Genomic DNA, 18631 nt, shown 5'->3' on the forward strand with positions numbered 1-18631 from the left:
CACGACCCCACGGCATTTATGTACCTATCTATCTGAATCAAATTGATCTGTATCGATGTCTGTCTCCCCCTCTAGACCGTGAGCTCCTTGTGGGCAGGAAACGTGCCTACCAACTCTGTTGTGTTGGACTCTCCCGAGCGCTCAGTACGGTGCTCTGCCCAACAGTAAGTGCTCAATAAGTACCACTGATCGATTGAGTGATTGATAGAGGATGACGGTGGAGGAGCAGGGCACCCTCTTCCCGCGTCGGACCCCCCCCTCCCACCCAGGGGCGCGCCGACCGATGAACGTGAGGACACGGGCCCGTGCAGAATCAACTCCCGTTTTATTATGGAAAATTAAAAAAAAAACCGCACAGATCCAGTATGGACGTAGTGACGGGGTCGGGGTGCGGGGCCCCTGACCGGGCCGTCCCGCGCGGCCGTGCTCAGAGCCAGGGGGCCGGGGCCAGAGCGGAGCCTTAAATAAGCGGAGGGCTGGCACGGGGAACCATCTGGGGGCCGCCCGCGCCCGGCCCGGGAGGGGTAAGGGGATGGAGGGGGGGGGGGCTCTGCCCCCACCCCAGGAGGCCACGGGGACTTGGGTCACAGCAGGAGCGACCACCCGGTCTGTGTAAACCAGGGGAGGGATTTTTGGCAAGCCAAAGGGGGAGCGGGGCTTGTAAACACGAGTGGGTGGAGACTCGGAGGGAGGGGGTGCCCGGCCCCCCCCGGGGAAGAGCCTGTAAACCGCAGCAGGAGGGGCAGGCGGGGGGAGAGGCTTCGGCCCAGAGAAATCCTGGGGAAGGGGGGTCCCCACTGACCAAGGCGGGAAAACTTCCCTTTCTGGATCCAGTAGGCCCCCTCTCCCCTCCCCGCCCCGGGGGGGACCCTGGCCCGCAGGGGTGTCTTCAGGCCCTGCCTACCCATCGGCAGCGCCCTGCAGAAAGTTCAGAACGCTTTGAGCTTGGACCTCCAGTTCCGGGGCCAACCGCCCCAATCCAGCCTGGGCTGGGACCGTGTCCTCAGTTACCGGTTCCTCGTCGTGGGGGCTGTGGACCCAGAGGCCGCTGCGAAGACTGGAAACCCCCTGAGTACTGGCCCTTCCCCCTCCCTCCGGCCTGCAGAACTGGGAGGGTCACCGGCGGCAGGATTCGTCTGTGAGGGGGAAAGAGAAGGGGAGAGAAATGTGAAAATCTGGCTCCTCTCCCCCCATCAGCTTCTCATTCTTAGATCACGGGCCCCTCTGGGGCCAGGGGCTGTGCCATGGCACATCTGTGAATATCTTTCCGGGCTCTCAGTACACTGCGTTTCACATGATAAACACTTAATATGGGAAGCAGCCTGGTCTAGTGGAAAGAACACGGGTTTCTGAGTCAGAGGACCTGAACTGAGGCGCTAAATTCTAATCCCTGCTCCACCACTTTGCTGTGTGACCTTGGGCAAATCGCCTAAGTTCTCTGTGCCTGTTACCGCATCTCTAAAAAGGAGGTTAACACTGTGAGCCCCGTGGGGGACGGGGGACTGTGTCCAACCTGATCATCTTGTATCCACCCCAGCGCTTAGCACAGTCCCGGAAATCGATCGACCAGTTGTATTTGAGTGCTTACTGTGTGCAGAGCACTGTACTAAGTGCTTGGGAGGCTACCATACAACAGAATTAACAGATGCGTTCCTTGCTCAATAAGCAGTGTGGCTCAGTGAAAAGAGCCCGGGCTTGGGAGTCAGAGGTCATGGGTTCCAATCCCGGCTCCGCTCCATGTCAGCTGTGTGACTTTGGGCAAGTCGCTTCACTTCTCTGGGCCTCAGTTCCCTCGTCTGTAAAATGGGGCTGAAGACTGTGAGCCCCCCGTGGGACAACCTGATCCCCTTGTGTCCTCCCCAGCGCTTAGAACAGTGCTTTGCACATAGTAAGCGCTTAACAAATGCCATCGTTATTATTATTATTTAAAAAGAAAAGCACTCAATGAGTACGATTGATTGCTATTAGCTCGTCGTGGGCAGGGACCATGTCTCCTAAGTCTGTCGCACTGTGCTCTCCCAAGCGCTTAGGGCAGTGCTGTGCGCAAGGTAAGCGCCGGGATGGCAACCCTCCTCCTCAGTGCTATCTAGTGAGCGCTCCCTGTGTCCATCGTCATCCTCCTCAGTGGTGTCTAGTGAGCGCTCCCCGTGTCTGTCGTCATCCTCCTCGTGGGGTCTAGTGAGCGCTCCCTGTGTCTGTCGTCGTCCTCCTCGTGGGGTCTAGTGAGCGCACCCTGTGTCCGCCGTCATCCTCCTCAGTGCTATCTAGTGAGCGCTCCCTATGCCCGTCGTCATTCTCCTTAGTGGCGCCTAGTGAGTGCTTCCTGTGGGCATCGTCATCCTCCCTCCTCAGGGGTGTCTCTTGAGCGCTCCCTGTGCCTGGAGTCTTCTAGACTGTGAGCCCGCTGTTGGGTAGGGACCGTCTCTATATGTTGCCAACCTGTCCTTCCCAAGCGCTTAGTACAGTGCTGTGCACACAGTAAGCACTCAATGAATGAATGAGGCCGTGTGGGGCTCGGGGACCGGCTGGGCGTCCTCACCGACGAGCAGCGCCTTGGTGCCGAGACCCCCCTGCAGCTCCTGCTGCAGCAGCGCCGCCGCCTCCTCGTCCTCCTCCTCCTCTTCCTCCTCCTCCTCCCCCACGGCGGGGGCCGCCGGGGGCTCGGGCCCCAGCTCCTCCAGCATGGCACTCTCCGAGGGGTACTGGTAGGTGGTCTCCAGGGCCGTCTCGCTGAAGGAGATGCTGAGCTGTGAGAGGGGGGACATTATCATCAGGGCCATTTCTTGAGCACTTAGCGCGTGCGGAGCACTGGACCGAGCGCTCGGGAGAGTCCCAGACAACAGACTCGGCAGACCCGTTGGCGGCCTGCAACGGGGTTACCGTCCAGAGGGTCGGTGGGCGGAGGCCCGGGGCGACCCCTGCCAACGCTGACAGGGTGAGAAGCAGTGTGGTGTAGTGGATAGAGCCAGGTCCAGGAGTCAGAAGGGCCGGGGTACTTGAGTACTGTGAGCCCACTGTTGGGTAGGGACTGTCTCTATATGTTGCCAACTTGTACTTCCCAAGCGCTTAGTACAGTGCTCTGCACACAGTAAACGCTCAATAAATACGATTGATTGATTGATTACTTGGCACTTCTAGACTGACTTCTAGACTGTAAGCCCACTGTTGGGTAGGGACCGTCTCTATATGTCGCCAACTTGGACTTCCCAAGCGCTTAGTACAGTGCTCTGCACACAGTAAGCACTCAATAAATACGGATGAATGAATCCCAGCTCCCCCCACTTGTCTGCTGTACGGCCTTGGGCGAATCACTTTACTTCTCTGGGCCTCGGTTTCCTCATCGGGAAAAGGGGGTAAAATTAGGAAGGAACGTGAGCCCCATGTGGGACAAGGATCGGGTCCGGCCTGATGATCTTGTATCTACCCCAGCGCAGAGTATAGTGCCTGGCCCGTAGTAAGCACTTCAGTGGCATAAAAAAAATGGGAGGCAGTTCCTCAGGGAAAGCAGGACTCGGGCATCCCAGTCCCCTCACTACTCATCATCATCATCAATCGTATTTATTGAGCGCTTACTATGTGCAGAGCACTGTACTAAGCGCTTGGGAAGTACAAATTGGCAACATCATCTGTACTCATCTGTAGGGTGAAGGACCGGGTGCCTGGAGAGGAGGGGGAGGCTCGTAGGAGTTGGTGAAGGGCAGTAGGAAGGGTGACCCGACACGAACAAAGGAGGTCTTCTAGACTGTGAGCCCGCTGTTGGGTAGGGACTGTCTCTATGTGTTGCCGACTTGTACTTCCCAAGTGCTTAGTCCAGTGCTCTGCACACAGTAAGCGCTCAATAAATACGATTGATTGATTGATCAAGGTCCAAGGGAGCAGACGGAAAAAGGACAGTGCTGTGCACACAGTAAGCGCTCAATAGATACGACTGAATGAAATACCCGAGGAAGGGAGGGCAGGGACAAACGAACACACACATACATACACACATATATACATACATACATATATATACACATATATATATTCCCCGGCCCCAGTCCAGCGAGAGGCCGACTCCCCACTAATGGGGCTGGGCCCTGGCCGCCCTCCTCCTGCTGCTGCAGCCCTGCTCCAGGGGAGGTTCGCCCCGGAGGCCGGACCCCCTGGGGGGGTGGTTACAACCCGGGGGACCCCGGGACCCCCGGCTCTGCAGGGCCACAGCTCCGCGGGCCGGAGGAACTGCGTGCGGGACGCCTGGGTCCTTGCAAGGGAAGAGGCAGGGTGCCCGGGTCCCGGGGCCTCGCCCATTCCCTTGTCCCGCCGGGAGGCTATTGGCCGAGGCGGGGATTTCCGCCGGGATAACGGGACCGGTCGGGCAAGGAAGGAATCGGCCACAGATGGAGGCGGCTCCCGCTGGACCGAGCCGGGGAGCAGGGCCCCTGGCTTCTGGGCCTGCCGGTGGCCCCCGCCCCCCTCCACCGTCCTTCCTCTCCCCCGCTCCCCCCTTCCCTGACCGCATCCGGGCCGGCTGGCGGCCCAGCTCCCCCCACCGCCCCGGCCTTCCTGTTTTGTCGAAATGAAACAGAAAGGCTTGGCAGGGCCGGTCCCTGCCGCCCTCCCCCGCAACAGGCCGAGCTTCAAGTGCCCCTTTCCTCAGCTCTGCTCCCCAGCCTCCACTTTCACCTCCATCGGACGCCCCTTCCTCAAACGTCGCCCGTTGGGCGAGGGCACATCAGAGGCCAGGTGGCACGAAAGGCCAGGCGGGGGGCCGGTGTTGGTGGAAAACGAGCTGGGGCTCAGAGCGGCGGAGCCCAGACCCCCGCAACGAAGTGGGATGCGGGGGCACACACCTCGTCCTAGGAGGGCAGGTGGCTCCTCCGCCGCCCCGGCCTCCCCTTCCGTCTCGGACCCCCCTCATTCATTCAATCGTATTTATTGAGCGCTTACTGTGTGCAGAGCACTGTGCTAAGCGCTTGGGAAGTCCAAGTTGGCAACATACAGAGGCGGTCTCGGCCCAACAGCGGGCTCACAGTCTAGAAGGGGGAGATAGACAACAAAACATATTAACAAAATAAAATAAATAGAATAAATATGTACAAACAGTTGAGTTTGTACAGTTGAGCGCTTATGATGTGCCACACAGTGTGCTAAGCACTGGGGTAGAGACAGGATCAGCAGGGCCCCAGTCCCTGTCCCCCACGGGGCTCCCTGCACCCAGTTAGGGTCTGCTACTGGTTTCCCCCACCTTGCCCTCCCACTCCGACCCCCGGAGCCCCCGGCGAAGGAGCTGGGGACGGGGCAGGCGGGAGAACGGGAGTAGGCCCAGGAGCCGGCACGGCCAGCCCGCCGCTGGAAAAAAGGGGCTGCTTGGCTGGGAGAAAGGAAGTGCGGGGGCGAGGGCGGCGGCCGGACCCGGTTTCCGGGGTTCGGGGTTTCCAAGAGGACGAGGACGAGGCCGAGGACGGGGCCCAGCTCTCCTCCGCCTTCCCCCAGTGACCGCAGAGAAGGAAGCGAGCTGACGCAGCAGCCCGAGGACAGGGGACAGGAGACAGTGGGTAGGGGACAGGAGACAAGGCAGCCAGAGCAAATACGGAATTTACCAAGGGGCTGGTGGGAATGCAAGGCGCCAGAGCTGGGGGGCCCTGCCTGTCCCCGCTGGAAAGCCCCACCCTGCTGGGGTGACCTCTGACTCATCCCGCTACTCCCCCTTCCCTGTCCGGCGGAGCGTTGGGATCCTCAGCCCTGAGCGGCGTGGCTCAGTGGGAAGAGCCCGGGCTTTGGAGTCAGAGGTCATGGGTTCGAATCCCGGCTCCGCCAATTGTCAGCCGTGTGAGTTTGGGCAAGTCACTTCACTTCTCTGGGCCTCAGTTCCCTCATCTGTAAAATGGGGATTAAGACGGTGAGCCCCACATGGGACAACCTGATCCCCTTGTATCCCCCCCCCAGCGCTTAGAACAGTGCTTTGCACATAGTAAGCGCTCAATAAATACGATTGAATGAATGAGCGGGACCTGTGGGGACCAAGAGTCCCTAAGACTCCCATCTCACCCTCTGCCGGGGAGGCGAGCCTCCCTCCCTCCCACCGCAGCCTTCGGCTCTCCCCTCTGAGGAGACGATGATGGAAGGTGACAAAGCCCTACTAAAAGCACATCTTCTCCAGGAAGCCTTCCCTGATTGATGGCCCCACCCTATCCACTTTCCCCTCTGCATCTTGGGTCCACACCAACTGATGGTATTTACTGAGTGCTCACTATGTGCAGAGCGCTGGGGAGAGAGAGTCCAGTGCAACGGAGTAGGTGGACGTGACCGCGGCCCACCGTGAGCTTAGAGACTCGAGGGGAAGACAGACATGTCTATAAGCACTTTGATACTCTCACCCCACCCTACCCCCAGCCCCATCACACATGTCCACATCCTTAGACTCTGCCACTTCCCCTTATCCAGAATTTATTTTAGCGTCCGTCTCGCGGAGTAGACTGTAGACTGTACACCTCTTCAGGGCAGGCATCGCGTCTACCAACTCTGGCCACTGATAACCATTGATGATGATACTCTCCCGAGAGCTTAGTATTCATTCATTCATTCAATCGTATTTATTGAGCGCTTACTGTGTGCAGAGCACTGCACTAAGCGCTTGGGAAGTACAAGTCGGCAACACATAGAGCCGGTCCCTACCCAACAACGGGCTCCCAGTCTAGTTTTCTGCACACAGCAAGCACTCACTAAATATTTTGCAGATGAGGCAACTGAGGCCCGGAGAGGTTAAGTGGCTTGCCTGGGGTCACACAGCAGACAAGTGACGGAGTGGCATTGGAACCCACATCCTCTGACTCCTTCCTCTCCCCCTCCTCTCCCTCCCCATCCCCCCCGCCTTACGTCCTTCCCCTCCCCACAGCACCCGTACATATGTACATATGTATATACGTTTGTACGTATTTACTACTCTATTTCATTTGTACATATTTATTTTATTTGGTTTATATGTTTTGTTTGGTTGTCTGTCTCCCCCTTCTAGACTGTGAGCCCGCTGTTGGGTAAGGGCCGTCTCTACATGTCGCCAACTTGGACTTCCCAAGGGCTTAAAGGTCCAGTGCTCTGCACACAGTAAGCGCTCAATAAATACGATTGAATGAATGACTGAAGACAGACGCCTGGCCCCTGAAGTTCCCCAGCTCCCGGCCTGGCCACCCCAGCCAGTCCCAGCCCTTGTCCCACCCCTTCTTTTCCTTCCCAGGAGACCCTGGAGAAAAAGCAAGGCAGGAAAACCATATTGGGGAGAGAGAGAGGGAGAGGGAGGAGAATCCCAGGAAATGAGGGGAGGGTACTGGGCCCTGAGGAAAAGGCCTTTCGGCCCCTTCCTTCCTCTCCCTCCTCTCCATCCCCCACATCTTCCCTCCTTCCCTTCCCCACAGCACCTGTATATATGTATATGTGTTTGTACACATATCACTCTATTTTACTTGTACATATCTATTCTATTTATTTTATTTTGTTAATATGTTTGGTTTTGTTCTCTGTCTCCCCCTTTTAGACTGTGAGCCCAACTGTTGGGTAGGTACCGTCTCTATATGTTGCCAACCTGTACTTCCCAAGCGCTTAGTACAGTGCTGTGCACACAGTAAGCGCTCAATAAATATGATTGATTGATTGATTGATTGATTGACTGTCTAGTGGAGAAGAGAGAGTGGCTGGCTGGGGCTGGGGGCTGCTGGAGCCGACCCCACACTTCAAGACTGTGAGCCCGCTGTTGGGTAGGGACCGTCTCTATATGTCGCCAACTTGGACTTCCCAAGCGCTTAGTACAGTGCTCTGCACACAGTAAGCGCTCACTAAATAGGATTGATTGATTGATTGATTGACCCTGGCAGCCCTTGGGGTCCCCCGAGACCTCTTTAGTTTCCCTCTCCCCTCCTTCCTGGAGGTGACTCCCTCCCCACTGTCGCCCCCAACCCCACCCCCACCCCCGGGGGGCCGAGGGGGTCCCCCGTTCCCACGCTGCCCCCCTCCCCTCCGCTTCCCGGGACTCCACGCTCCCTCCCTCCCGTCGGGTCCCCGGACCCAACGCTGGCCGCTGCCCCTCCGGCCGCTCGCCCTCCACGGAGGACGGGGGGCGATCGGGGGGGTTCAGGCGATGCCCGGGCAGGGAGGAAGGGAAATCGAGGCAGGGCCACGCCCAAAAGTCCAGGGAGCGGGAGCGGGCGGAGAAAGCCGAGGAAAAAGACGCGGCGTTTAGGCCACTGCTGTGCGCCGAGGTGGATGGCGGGGGAGGCCGGGGGAGGCCAACGGGAGGCGGAGGCGGAGCCCCCGGCCCAGGGCGGCTGGGCATGTGTGCGGGGGACGGGGGGGCCCGGCCGGCCAGGCCGGCCAGGCCGGCCGGGGCCTTACCTGCTTGCGGTTGGTCTCCGGGGTCCCCTTGGCGAGGCAGCTGCGGCTGAGGGTGAGGTAACCCCCCAGGACCAGGATTTCGTCCACCGTGGGGTAGCGCTTCCTGCCCGGGCCGGGCCCGGGGGCCGGGGCGCCGGCGGGGGGGAAGGCGGCGGCGGGGGGCCCGGGGGCGGCGGCGGCGGCGGCGGCGGGAGGGGCCCGGCGGGGGTTGACGGTGAAGGTGTGGCCGCTGCGGCGCGGGGGGCCCGGCCCGGCCGCCCCCGGCCCGGCCTTCACCCCGTAGAACAGGCGGCTCATCAGGGGGTCCCTGGGCGGCGGAGGGGCCGGGGGAGGGGGCGGGGGCGGGGCCCCGCCGGCTTCCTCTTCCTGGCGCCGGCCGAGGCCCCCCCCCGGCCCGGGGCCTCCCCCCGGCCCGCCGGCCTCCTCCTCGGCCTCCCTCGGGGCCGGGCTCCGGCCCCGGGCCTCCGCCCCCAAGGGGGTCTGGGCCTGGGCCTCCGCCCCTAAGGGGGTCTGGGCCTGGGCCTCCGCCCCCAAAGGGGTCTGGGTCTGGGCCTGGGCCTCCGCTGGGCCCGCCGTCGGGCCGGGGCTCGGGCTCGGGCTCGGGCTCGGGGCTCGGCCTTCCCCGCGGCCCGGACGCCCTTCCCGCCCGTCGGAAAACGGCGAAGCCGGCTCCGGGGCCTCGGCTGGCCTTGGCCTCCGTTCCCGGGGCTCCGCCCGTCCAGGCTGGGCCGGGCCCGGGCTGGGCTCTCGGGCCTCTTGCTGGCCCGGCTGCCAACCCGCCGCCTCTACCGGTCCCGGCCTCCGTTCCCGGGCCTCCTCCTCCTCCTCCTCCTCGTCGTCGTCGTCGTCCTCCTCTTCTTCTGGGCCGGGCCCTCGGGCCCGGGCCTCCCCTCCGGGGCTCAGCCTCCGATCGCGGGGCTCCCCTGGGCCGGGCCTCCGTTCCCGGGACCCCGGCCCGTCGGGGCCCAGGCTTCGTTCATCGCCGGGCCCTGGCCGGTGCCGCTGTTGGCGGTGGGGTTGGTGTTCCCGGTGGTGTTCCCGGTGGTGTTCCCGGTGGTGTTCCTGGCGCTCCCGGCGCTCCTGGCGGATGAAGCGGTTCTGGTGGACCGGCCCGATGGCCTCCAGCAGCACGGAGGCCTCGCCTCCCGGGGTCCCCGGGCCCTCCCCGTCCGGGGCCTCCCGGTCCGGGGCCTGGGGCCCGGGCCCCGTCGGGGCCTTGGGGGCCCCCAGCTTGGCCCGGCGTCGCTCCAGGAGCCCCCGCTTCCAGGCCGGCATCTGGGTCAGCCGCTCCCGCTCCACCTGCTCCCGGCCTCGCACCGCCGCCTCCTCCTGCCGCCGCCGGGCTAGCAGCTGCACCTTCCAGTCCGGCAGGGCGGCCATGGCCCGGGGGCCCGGGGGGCCGGGGGGCCGGGATTCCTGGAGGGAGGCTAAGGAGGGGAGCCCGGGGACGGCGGGCTGGAGGCCGGACGGGACGGGACGGGGGCCGGGGGAGGGGGAGAGGGCGGGACAGAGGCCGGGCCGGGGGGATCTGATTGAAGAGGAACTAGGGGACAGAGGAAGAGAGAAGAGGGAGGAGAAAGGCGAGGCGGTCACGGGCCCCCGCAAGTCGGTCCGTCCGTCCGTCCGCCCGTCCGCCCGTCCTGCCCGCTCAGCCCGGAGCCCCCGGCCCGGCCCGGCCCGGCCCCTCCTCCCCGGGGCGGGGCGGGGCGGGGCGGGGCCGGGGCAATCCCCTCCTCGGGGGCAGCGGCGGGGCCCCGGCGTGCGGCCGGCCGGAGCCCTCGGATCCCCGGGCCCAGCCCGGAGCCCGGAGCCCGGAGCCCCCGGCCCCCGGCCTCCAAGGGGGAAACGGACGGGCGGAAGGAGGGAGGGAGGGCGGCGGGACGGGGCGGGACGGGACGGGAGGACCACGAGGAGAAGGAGGAGAGCGGAGGAGGAGAAGGACAGAGACACGGCAGCCGGGGGCAGGGAGGGCACGGAGGGAGAGAGAGAGGGAGGGAAGGAGAAAGGAGGAGGAGGAGGAGGACGGGCGGGCGGGCGGACGGACAGACAGATCCGGGCGGAGAGTCGGGGGAGGGCGAGGGCTTTGTCTGAGGACAATGGGGAGAGGGGAGGGGGCGAGGGGCGGGCCCAGGCGGGAGGGGGTGGGCTCTCCCGACCCCAAGGGGCGACCACCGCCCAACAACTGCAGCCCCCGGCCCCTAAGCGCCCGCCCCGCCCCGGAAGACCCCCGTCCGGGCCCGGCCCGGCCCGGGCCCGCCCAGGGCGGCGGCTCGTTGAGTCACAGGCCCCTCGGGGGGCGCGGGCAGGAAGCCGCACAGCTGCCGCCCGCCGGACCCGCCCTGCCCCCCCGCCCGCACCGCCCGCCTCGCTCTGGACCTCCGGGCTTTATTGGGGGGGCGGGGGGCGGGGGGGCAGCGGGAGGGAGGGCCGGGGGACCGGGAGGGACCCGTGGCCGCCGCGGCCAAGGGGGCGCGGGGCGGGGAGGGAGGGATGGAGGGAGAGGGAGGGAGCCTTCCCAGACTGAGCCCCTTCTTTCCTCTCCCCCTCGTCCCCCTCTCCATCCCCCCATCTTACCTCCTTCCCTTCCCCACAGCACCTGTATATATGTATATATGGTTGTACATATTTATTACTCTATTTATTTATTTTACTTGTACATTTCTATCCTACTTATTTTATTTTGTTGGTATGTTTGGTTCTGTTCTCTGTCTCCCCCTTTTAGACTGTGAGCCCACTGTTGGGTAGGGACTGTCTCTATGTGATGCCAATTTGTACTTCCCAAGCGCTTAGTACAGTGCTCTGCACATAGTAAGCGCTCAATAAATACGATTGATTGATTGATTGAGGGAGGGATGGAGGGATGGGCCTTCCCCCCCCATCCCGGGGGCGCCGCGGGCCCAGCCCACGGAGGGGCCGGGGCGCCCAGTGCTGCCGCCGCCCCCCCCCCCCCCCCCCCCCGCCTCCAATCATCCCGGCATCCCGGGCCCCCTCGCCCTCAGACCGGCGCGCCGACACGTGTGAAGAGTGGGCAGTGACTTTATTCCGTCCTGTTCCCCCGGGGAACGGAGGAAAGGCCCGGGCTATTAAGGCACCGTGGAGGCGGGAGAGACGGGCCGGGGGCGCCCGATCCCGCCTCTTCCCTCGCAAGCCCCGCCTGGCCCGTGATACGGGGTGGGGTGTCCCTGAGTAACGGGGCGGCCAAACCGCTCCCCTCCCTCCCCTCCCCTCGGGGGATGATGGGGAAGTGGCTGGGGGGGGGGGGGGGAGGGAGAGGCCGAGTCAAGGCGGGCCCCCCAATGGGCGAGGCCTCACAGCCACAGCGAAGGCGGGAGATTCAAAGGGGTGCGGGCCATTTGGACAGGGGCGAGGCCTGGCGTCGGTCGGTCGGTCGGTCCCGGTTGGCCCCTTCAGCGGGCCGGGGCCGGGGCCGGGGCCGGGTGGTGGGGCAGGGCCAGCATGTCGAGCTTGCGTCGGAGCTGGGCCCGGAGGTAGTGCAGGTCGCGCTGGTCCAGGCCGTGGGCCAGGCCCAGGTAGAGGGTGAGCAGCGCGGCCAGGAGCAGCCGGTCGGGGCCCAGCCGGGGCACGGCCCACAGCACGGCCAGCAGCTCCACGCACACCGGGTGCCGCAGGTGGGCAAACAGCTGCTGGACCCCCGGCGACTTGAGGGCCAGCGGTTCGCCCAGGCCCAGCACGTGGTAGTACACCTGCACCGCGAAGGGGAGGGACACCGAGTCGGCGCCGAGGACCCCAGCCCCGAGCCCCGGCCTGCGAGTCGGGGTGGGTGGGGTGGGGGTGGGGGGGTCTCCCACTCGGCTGCCCTGTCACCTCATCCCCCTCCTCCCACCCGGGCCTCCGTTCGCTCATCTGCAAGACGGGGACCCTGAGCCCCACGTGGGACGGGGACTGCGTCCAACCCGATTAACAAGGATCTACCCCGGCGTTTGGAACAGAGCTTGGCATGGAGCGAGCCCTTAACAGATGTCATAAAATGTCTTTGTCCAGACGTGGACAAATGTCTTTGTCCAGAAAAGCGTTGTCCAGAAACGCTCTGGGCATGTTACTCCCCTCCTCAAAAATCTCCAGTGGCTACCAATCAACCTACGCATCAGGCAGAAACTCACCCTCGGCTTCAAGGCTGTCCATCACCTCGCCCCCTCCTACCTCACCTCCCTTCTCTCCTTCTACAGCCCAGCCCACACCCTCCACTCCTCTGCCACTAATCTCACCGTTCCTTGTTCTCGCCCGTCCCACCGCTGACCCCCGGCCCACGTCCTCCCCCTGGCCTGGAATGCCCTCCCTCCCCACACCCGCCAAGCTAGCTCTCTTCCTCCCTTCAAGGCCCTACTGAGAGCTCACCTCCTCCAGGAGGCCTTCCCAGACTGAGCCCCCTCCTTCCTCTCCCCCCCATCCCACCGCCTTACCCCCTTCCCTCTCCACAGCACCTGTATATATGTATATATGTTTGTACGTATTTATTACTCTATTTTATTTGTAGATATTTATTCTAATTATTATTTTGTTAATATGTTTTGTTTTGTTCTCCGTCTCCCCCTTCTAGACTGTGAGCCCACTGTTGAGCAGTTGAAACAGGTTACAAGTAAAGCAAAGATGAAAAATGAAGAGCAGATGACAACAGAACTGGGAGTAAGGAAGTCTCATGTCCTCCCCTTGGCCTGGAATGCCCTCCCTCCGCACATTTCATTTTGCTAACATGTTTTGTTTTGTTGCCTGTCTCCCCCTTCTAGACTGTGAGTCCGCTGTTGGGTAGGGACTGTCTATATGTTGCCAACTTGTACTTCCCAAGCGCTTAGTACAGTGCTCTCCACACAGTAAGTGCTCAATAAATACGATTGAATGAATGAATGAATGGGTAGGGACTGTCTCTATATGTTGCCAACTTGTACCTCCCAAGCGCTTAGTACAGTGCTCTGCACGGTAAGCACTCAATAAATACGATTGAATGAATGAATGAATGAACTGGGGTAGATGCAAGATAATCAGGTTAGACAGAGTCCATGGGGCTCACAGTCTTAATCCCCATTTTACAGATGAGGGAACTGAGGCCCAGAAAAGTGAAGTGACTTGTCCCAGGTCCCACAGCAGACAAGTGGCAGAGCCGGGATGAGAACCCAGGTCCTTCTGAGTCCCAGGCCTGGGCTCTATATACTGGGCCATACTGTTTCTCAACCCGATATTACAATTAATATTCTTCTCAGGGAACTCGCTGTTGGCTGGTGGGTGAGGGGCAGGAGCGAAGGGTGAGAGAAAAGTGCAGCGTGCTCTACACAGTAAGCATGTAACGAATACCTTGGGGGAAAAAAAAGGTGCAGGAAAGGACGGTAGGACTGCGATGAGGGCTTGGCAGGGGGGCAGGATACGGTGGAACTGGGGTTGGGGAGGAAATCTGGGGTTGGGGGAGAAATCAGGGACTGGGGGGCCACCAGGGTGGGTGGGTGAGGGACGGGGGGGAATCCATCACCTGCTTGAGTCCCATGAGCTCCGCGTAGTCGAAAACGAGGAGGATGCTGAAGATGAGCAGCCAGGAGATGGTGTGCAACACGAAGCAAAACAGGGGGACCCAGGTGGCCCAGGGCTCGGCCCGGGCGTCCCAGAGCGCCGGACCCCCGCGCACAGGCTCCCAGCAGCGCATCAGCACCTGCGGGAGGTGGGGCGGGAGGGAGGGGAGCCAGACGGTGGGGTCCAGCTTCACCCCTGCCCTTCCTTCCCTTCCTGCCTCAGCTCATCCGCCATGCCCCCACCCCCCCAAACCTTCCCCCTGGGGAGCCGGCCATCCCCTCCCTCACCCGCGGACCATCAGCCCGTACGCCCACCGCCCCGGCACCGTCCCCTCCGCCGTCGAGGAGCGGGCGTCCCGGTACCTGCAGCGCCAGGGCGGTGCAGGCCACGTAGAGGGACCTGTGCAGGACTCCGAACCGCCGGGCGGCCCAGGCCTTCACGGGCTCGGCGGCCATCAGGCTGTGCTGCGCCATGAACAGAATCAGCAGCCCCAGGTCCTGCGCCAGGGCACCCAGGACGCCGGGGTCCCTCAGGGCGGCCAGCCAGCCCCGGGCATCTGGGGAGAGGAAAGGAGACGGTTGAGGCGGGGGAGCCGGGAGGGAGAAGCGGCTTGGACCCGAACGTGGGCATGAGAGGCGGGAGATCGGGGTTCGAAACCCGGCTGACATTGCTAGGATCCTCCCCTACCTCTCCATCCAAACACTTATAATAATGATGGTATTTGTTAAGCGCTTATTATGTGCCGAGCACTGTCCTAAGCACTGGGGGAGATACAAGGTAACCAGGTTGTCCCACATGGGACTCACAGTCTTAATCCCCATTTTACAGATGAGGGAACTGAAGCACAGAGAAGTTAAGTGACTTGCCCAAAGTCACACAGCTGACAAGTGGCAGAGCGGGGATTCCCATCCCACCTTGATCACTCTAGTCTTTTTCTCACGGTCTTTGGTAAGGCCTTCCTTACCACGTGCCAGGCACTATACTAGGCACTGGGGTAGAGTGACCGGTCACACCCTGGCCAGGCTAACGAGCTTAGCTCACTAGCACCAGAGAGGCCGGTGAGGAGCCCACTGTTGGGTAGGGACTGTCTCTATATGTTGCCAATTTGTACTTCCCAAGCGCTTAGTACAGTGTTCTGCACATAGTAAGTGCTCAATAAATACGATTGATTGATTGATTGATTGATTGAGAGGTAGGAAGCAGGAACGCATCCCATAGCTCCCGGCCCGACCGCCCCGGGATGGGCTGCCGGAGCAATAAGGCCCAACGATAAGACCCGGAAAGAGAAAATTGGGATGGGTCTTGTATCACGATCCTTTTTCACCCCCAATCTGGCCAACGGGAGGGAAGAGGATGGGGAAGTAGCAAGGTCGATCTGGGGAGGGCTCTCCACGAACTCTCAGCAGTAGGTTGGAACTCTGTCACGCCGACGTGGCGAGTCGCCTCTACCTGGAGTCGGGGACACCCGCTCTGTCAGATCTCGTGGGGTGTCCATCGGCCCCCCTCGCTGGAGATAGGAGGAGGGAGTATGGAACTTCAGCCCTGGGTGGCTTGTGTTGGGATGGTTTGAGAGGCAGCCCTTTTGGGGTTACTTGAAAGGAAGCCCGTGTTGGGGTGGTTTGAGATGTAACCCACCGTGACCATCGGTGTCTCCTTCCCAGTTTCACCGGCTGCTAGAAGTGGGGTACCACGCCAACCAGCATACTTAGTGCTTGCTAGCCTAGGAATAGCTCTACTCCTGAGGGTTACCTACCGCCGACTCTTTTGCGCTTTCACCTTAATAGCTCCATCTCCTGCTTCCAGTACCCATAACCCTCGAGTCTGTGAAACCATCTCCGACCCCGCGACCCACCGGCTCACAGTTTCCCCGGCGGCTGGTTCTACCCGGTGACATACATTTGGTGTCGGAAGTGGGACCGGAGGCGACGGGAATGGATTCCCTGACTCTCTTCCCGAAGGACCAGGGGCGGGGCTCCCCTAAGCGGGACACCGACAGGGTCGAGCGACTTTGGAGCGACTCAGCCGGCTTGGTGGAGGGGTTCACCATCTGGCGGACGGCAGCCACGGGAAGGAGGGAAAACAGAAACTCCTCACCGTCGGCTTTAAAGCAGAAAATCCCCTCACCTCCATCCCTCCTCTCACGCCAACCTTCTCACTGTACCTCCATCTCCTCTGTCTCGCCACCGACTTCTCGACTTCCCACCCGTGTCCCGCCTCTGGCCTGGAACGCCCTCCCTCCTCATATCCGACAGACAATGACTCTCCCCACCTTCAAATCCTTATTGAAGGCACATCTCTTCCAAGAGGCCTTCCCAGACTAAACCCTCAATTCCTCTTCTCCCACTCCCTTCTGCTTCGCTCTTGCACTTGGATCTGTAACCCTTATTCACCGCCTCCCGAGCCCCGCTGCGCTCGTGTCCACGGCCATAATTTATATTAATGTCTGTCTCCCACTCTAGGCTGTGAGATTGTTGTGGGCAGGAAACGTGCTTACTAACTCTGTTATACTGTACTCCCCCAAATGCTTAATACACTGCTCTGCCAACAGTAAGAACAGTAAGAACAGTAGAGAAGCAGCGTGGCTCAGTGGGAAGAGCCCGGGCTTTTGAGTCGGAGGTCATGGGTTCAAATTCTGCTGTGTGACTTTGGGCAAGTCACTTAACTTCTCTGGGCCTCAGTTCCCTCATCTGTAAAATGGGAATTAAGACTGTGAGTCCCCAGTGGGACAACCTGATCACCTCGTAACCTCCCCAGCGCTTAGAACAGTGCTTTGCACATAGTGAGCGCTTAATAAATGCTATCATTATCATTAGCTCCATAAGTACCTGGGTTCTAATCCTGGCTCTGCCACTTACCTGCTTTGTGACCTTGGACAAGTCGCTTCACTTTTCTGTGCTTTAGTTACTTACCTCTAGACTGTAGGCTCGTTCATTCATTTGTATTTATTGAGCGCCTACTGCTCGTTTTTGGGCAGCGAACGTACCATCTGCTAATTCTATTGTATTGTACTCTCCCAAGGGCTTAATACAGTGTTCTGGACGTAGTAAGCTCTCAATAAATAGCACTGATTGACTGACTGATTGATCATTGGTATCCTATTTCGATTGGGAGCCCCATGGGGGACCAGGACCGTGCCCGACCTGACTCACTTGAATCTACCCCGAGTGCTTAATTAACTTTCATTCGTTCATTTATTATCAACACTTAGTAGGCGCTTAACAGATGCCACAGCGATGGTAAAAACTGCAGTCGCTGAGAAGCGCTAAACCGAAGGGCGGGTTGGGGAAGCGAATGGGCCTCCCTGTGCCGCCTTTTTCCCGCGCTGGCAGGAGGGCCGGGGGGCGGGTAGTCGCGGTCCCCGCCCTCGAGGAGCGTTCAGTCCAGCGGGGGAGGCGCCCAAACAAGCAGGGCACCGCGGCGCGGGGATAATAATCAATCAATCGTATTTACTGAGCGCTTGCTGTGTGCAGAGCACTGGACTAAGCGCTTGGGAAGTCCAAGCTGGCAACATATAGAGACGGTCCCTACCCACCAGTGGGCTCACAGTCTAATAATAACGATGGTATTTGTTAAGCGCTTACTACGCGCAAAGCAGCGTTCTAAGCGCCGGGACGTGCCCGCAACTTTCGGCCCACTCTTCCTGGCGCTAACAACCCCCTTCCCGCTTCTGCACCATAACGCTCTTTCTTTTTTTCCTTTCTTTCTTTCTTTCTTTCTTTCTTTCTTTCTTTCTTTCTTTCTCTCTCTCTCTCTCTCTCTCTCTCTCCTTTCTTTCTCTCTCTCCTTTCTTTCTTTCTTTCTTTCCTCCTTCCTTCCTTCTTTCTTTCTTTCTTTCTTTCTCTTTCTTTCCTTCTTTCTTTTTCTTTCTTTCTTTCTTTCTTTCTCTCTCCTTTCTTTCTTTCTTTCCTCCTTCCTTCCTTCTTTCTTTTTCTATGTTTCTTCCTTCCTTCCCTCCCTCCCTCCCTCTCTCTCTCCCTCTTTCTTTCTTTCTTTCTCTCTCTCTCCTTTCTTTCCTCCTTCCTTCCTTCTTTCTTTTTCTATGTTTCTTTCTTTCTTTCTTTTTCTTCCTTCCTTCCTTCCTTCCCTCCCTCCCTCTCTCTTTCTTTCTTTTTCTTTCATTCTTTCTTTTTCCCAATCTCTCTAGCCTGTAAGCTCGCAGGGGGGCAGGGAAGGAAGGTGTCCACCGAGGCTGCGGTATTCGTCTACTCTCCCAGGCGCTTAGTCTAGTGCTCCGCCCGCGTTTCAGGTGTCCGCTCCTTCTGGGGCCGCGCGTCCCCCCCCCCCCCACCCCTTCGTCGGTCTCGGTTTCTGTCCCTCCCTGTCCCGTCCCTGCCCCCGTCGGTCCCCCCCGTCCGTCCCCTCCGGTCGCTCGGTACCGGGCTCCGGGGCTCTGCCGCCCAGCAGCGGCCGCAGGGAGGCGAAGCGCACGAACTCGACGCCGGTGCCGAAGGCCAGGACGAAGGAGGCCAGGGCGGCGGGGACCAGCAGGGCGGCGGGGGCCATGGCGGGGCCGGAGGGCCGGAGGACCGGAGGGCCGGAGGAGGGAGGACGGCCCCCCCACCCCCGGTCCCACCGAGGCCACGCCCCTCCCCGAGGCCACGCCCCTCCCCGCCCGCACGCTCCCCTTCCCCGATAGGGGGCGTGTGCCCCTCCGCCCGCCCGGTCCCACCGAGGCCACGCCCCCTCTCCTAGGCCACGCCCCTTCCCGCCCGCGCGCCCCTTCCCCGCTGGGGGGCGTGTGCCCCTC

General features: G+C 61.1%; 2 protein-coding genes across 3 annotated transcripts; both read right to left on the reverse strand.

Moving 5' to 3' along the window:
• Nucleotides 1–306: 306 nt before the first annotated feature.
• On the reverse strand, nucleotides 307–9771 carry PPP1R18 (protein phosphatase 1 regulatory subunit 18). The gene is made up of 5 exons (XM_038769089.1): nucleotides 8788–9771; nucleotides 8581–8733; nucleotides 8368–8535; nucleotides 2540–2747; nucleotides 307–1136 (listed from the first exon to the last, which is right to left on the reverse strand). The coding sequence occupies exons 1-5, from the start codon at nucleotides 9745–9747 to the stop codon at nucleotides 1117–1119; spliced, it is 1509 nt and encodes a 502-aa protein (XP_038625017.1). The 5' UTR covers nucleotides 9748–9771; the 3' UTR covers nucleotides 307–1116.
• A 1855-nt stretch (nucleotides 9772–11626) lies between these two features.
• NRM (nurim) lies at nucleotides 11627–18387 on the reverse strand. 2 transcript variants are annotated; one of them, XM_038768857.1, is made up of 4 exons: nucleotides 18261–18387; nucleotides 14247–14440; nucleotides 13847–14023; nucleotides 11627–12071 (listed from the first exon to the last, which is right to left on the reverse strand). In XM_038768857.1, the coding sequence occupies exons 1-4, from the start codon at nucleotides 18385–18387 to the stop codon at nucleotides 11775–11777; spliced, it is 795 nt and encodes a 264-aa protein (XP_038624785.1). In that variant the 3' UTR covers nucleotides 11627–11774. The 2 variants fall into 2 exon arrangements, with proteins under 2 accessions (XP_038624785.1, XP_038624784.1); XM_038768856.1 differs by lacking the exon at nucleotides 18261–18387 and adding an exon at nucleotides 15781–15969.
• Between the last annotated feature and the right edge of the window lie 244 nt (nucleotides 18388–18631).

Source organism: Tachyglossus aculeatus, chromosome Y4 (genome assembly GCF_015852505.1).
Source record: "Tachyglossus aculeatus isolate mTacAcu1 chromosome Y4, mTacAcu1.pri, whole genome shotgun sequence".
NCBI lineage: Eukaryota > Metazoa > Chordata > Mammalia > Monotremata > Tachyglossidae > Tachyglossus > Tachyglossus aculeatus.

Bases quoted from the DNA above. Each gene is read 5' to 3' on its own strand.
- PPP1R18 (XM_038769089.1), bottom strand. From the start codon at position 9,747: ATGGCCGCCCTGCCGGACTGGAAGGTGCAGCTGCTAGCCCGGCGGCGG. The intron at 8,734-8,787 runs GCCGGCGGGCCG...GGCCGGCGCCAG, and splicing joins CGAGGGAGGCCGAGGAGGAG to GAAGAGGAAGCCGGCGGGGC. The intron at 1,137-2,539 runs GTGAGGACGCCC...TCCCCCTCACAG, and splicing joins CACCAAGGCGCTGCTCGTCG to ACGAATCCTGCCGCCGGTGA.
- NRM (XM_038768856.1), bottom strand. From the start codon at position 15,931: ATGGTGAACCCCTCCACCAAGCCGGCTGAGTCGCTCCAAAGTCGCTCG. The intron at 14,024-14,246 runs GTACCGGGACGC...CACCTCCCGCAG, and splicing joins GCACCGCCCTGGCGCTGCAG to GTGCTGATGCGCTGCTGGGA. The intron at 12,072-13,846 runs GTGATGGATTCC...TTCGCGGTGCAG, and splicing joins AGCTCATGGGACTCAAGCAG to GTGTACTACCACGTGCTGGG.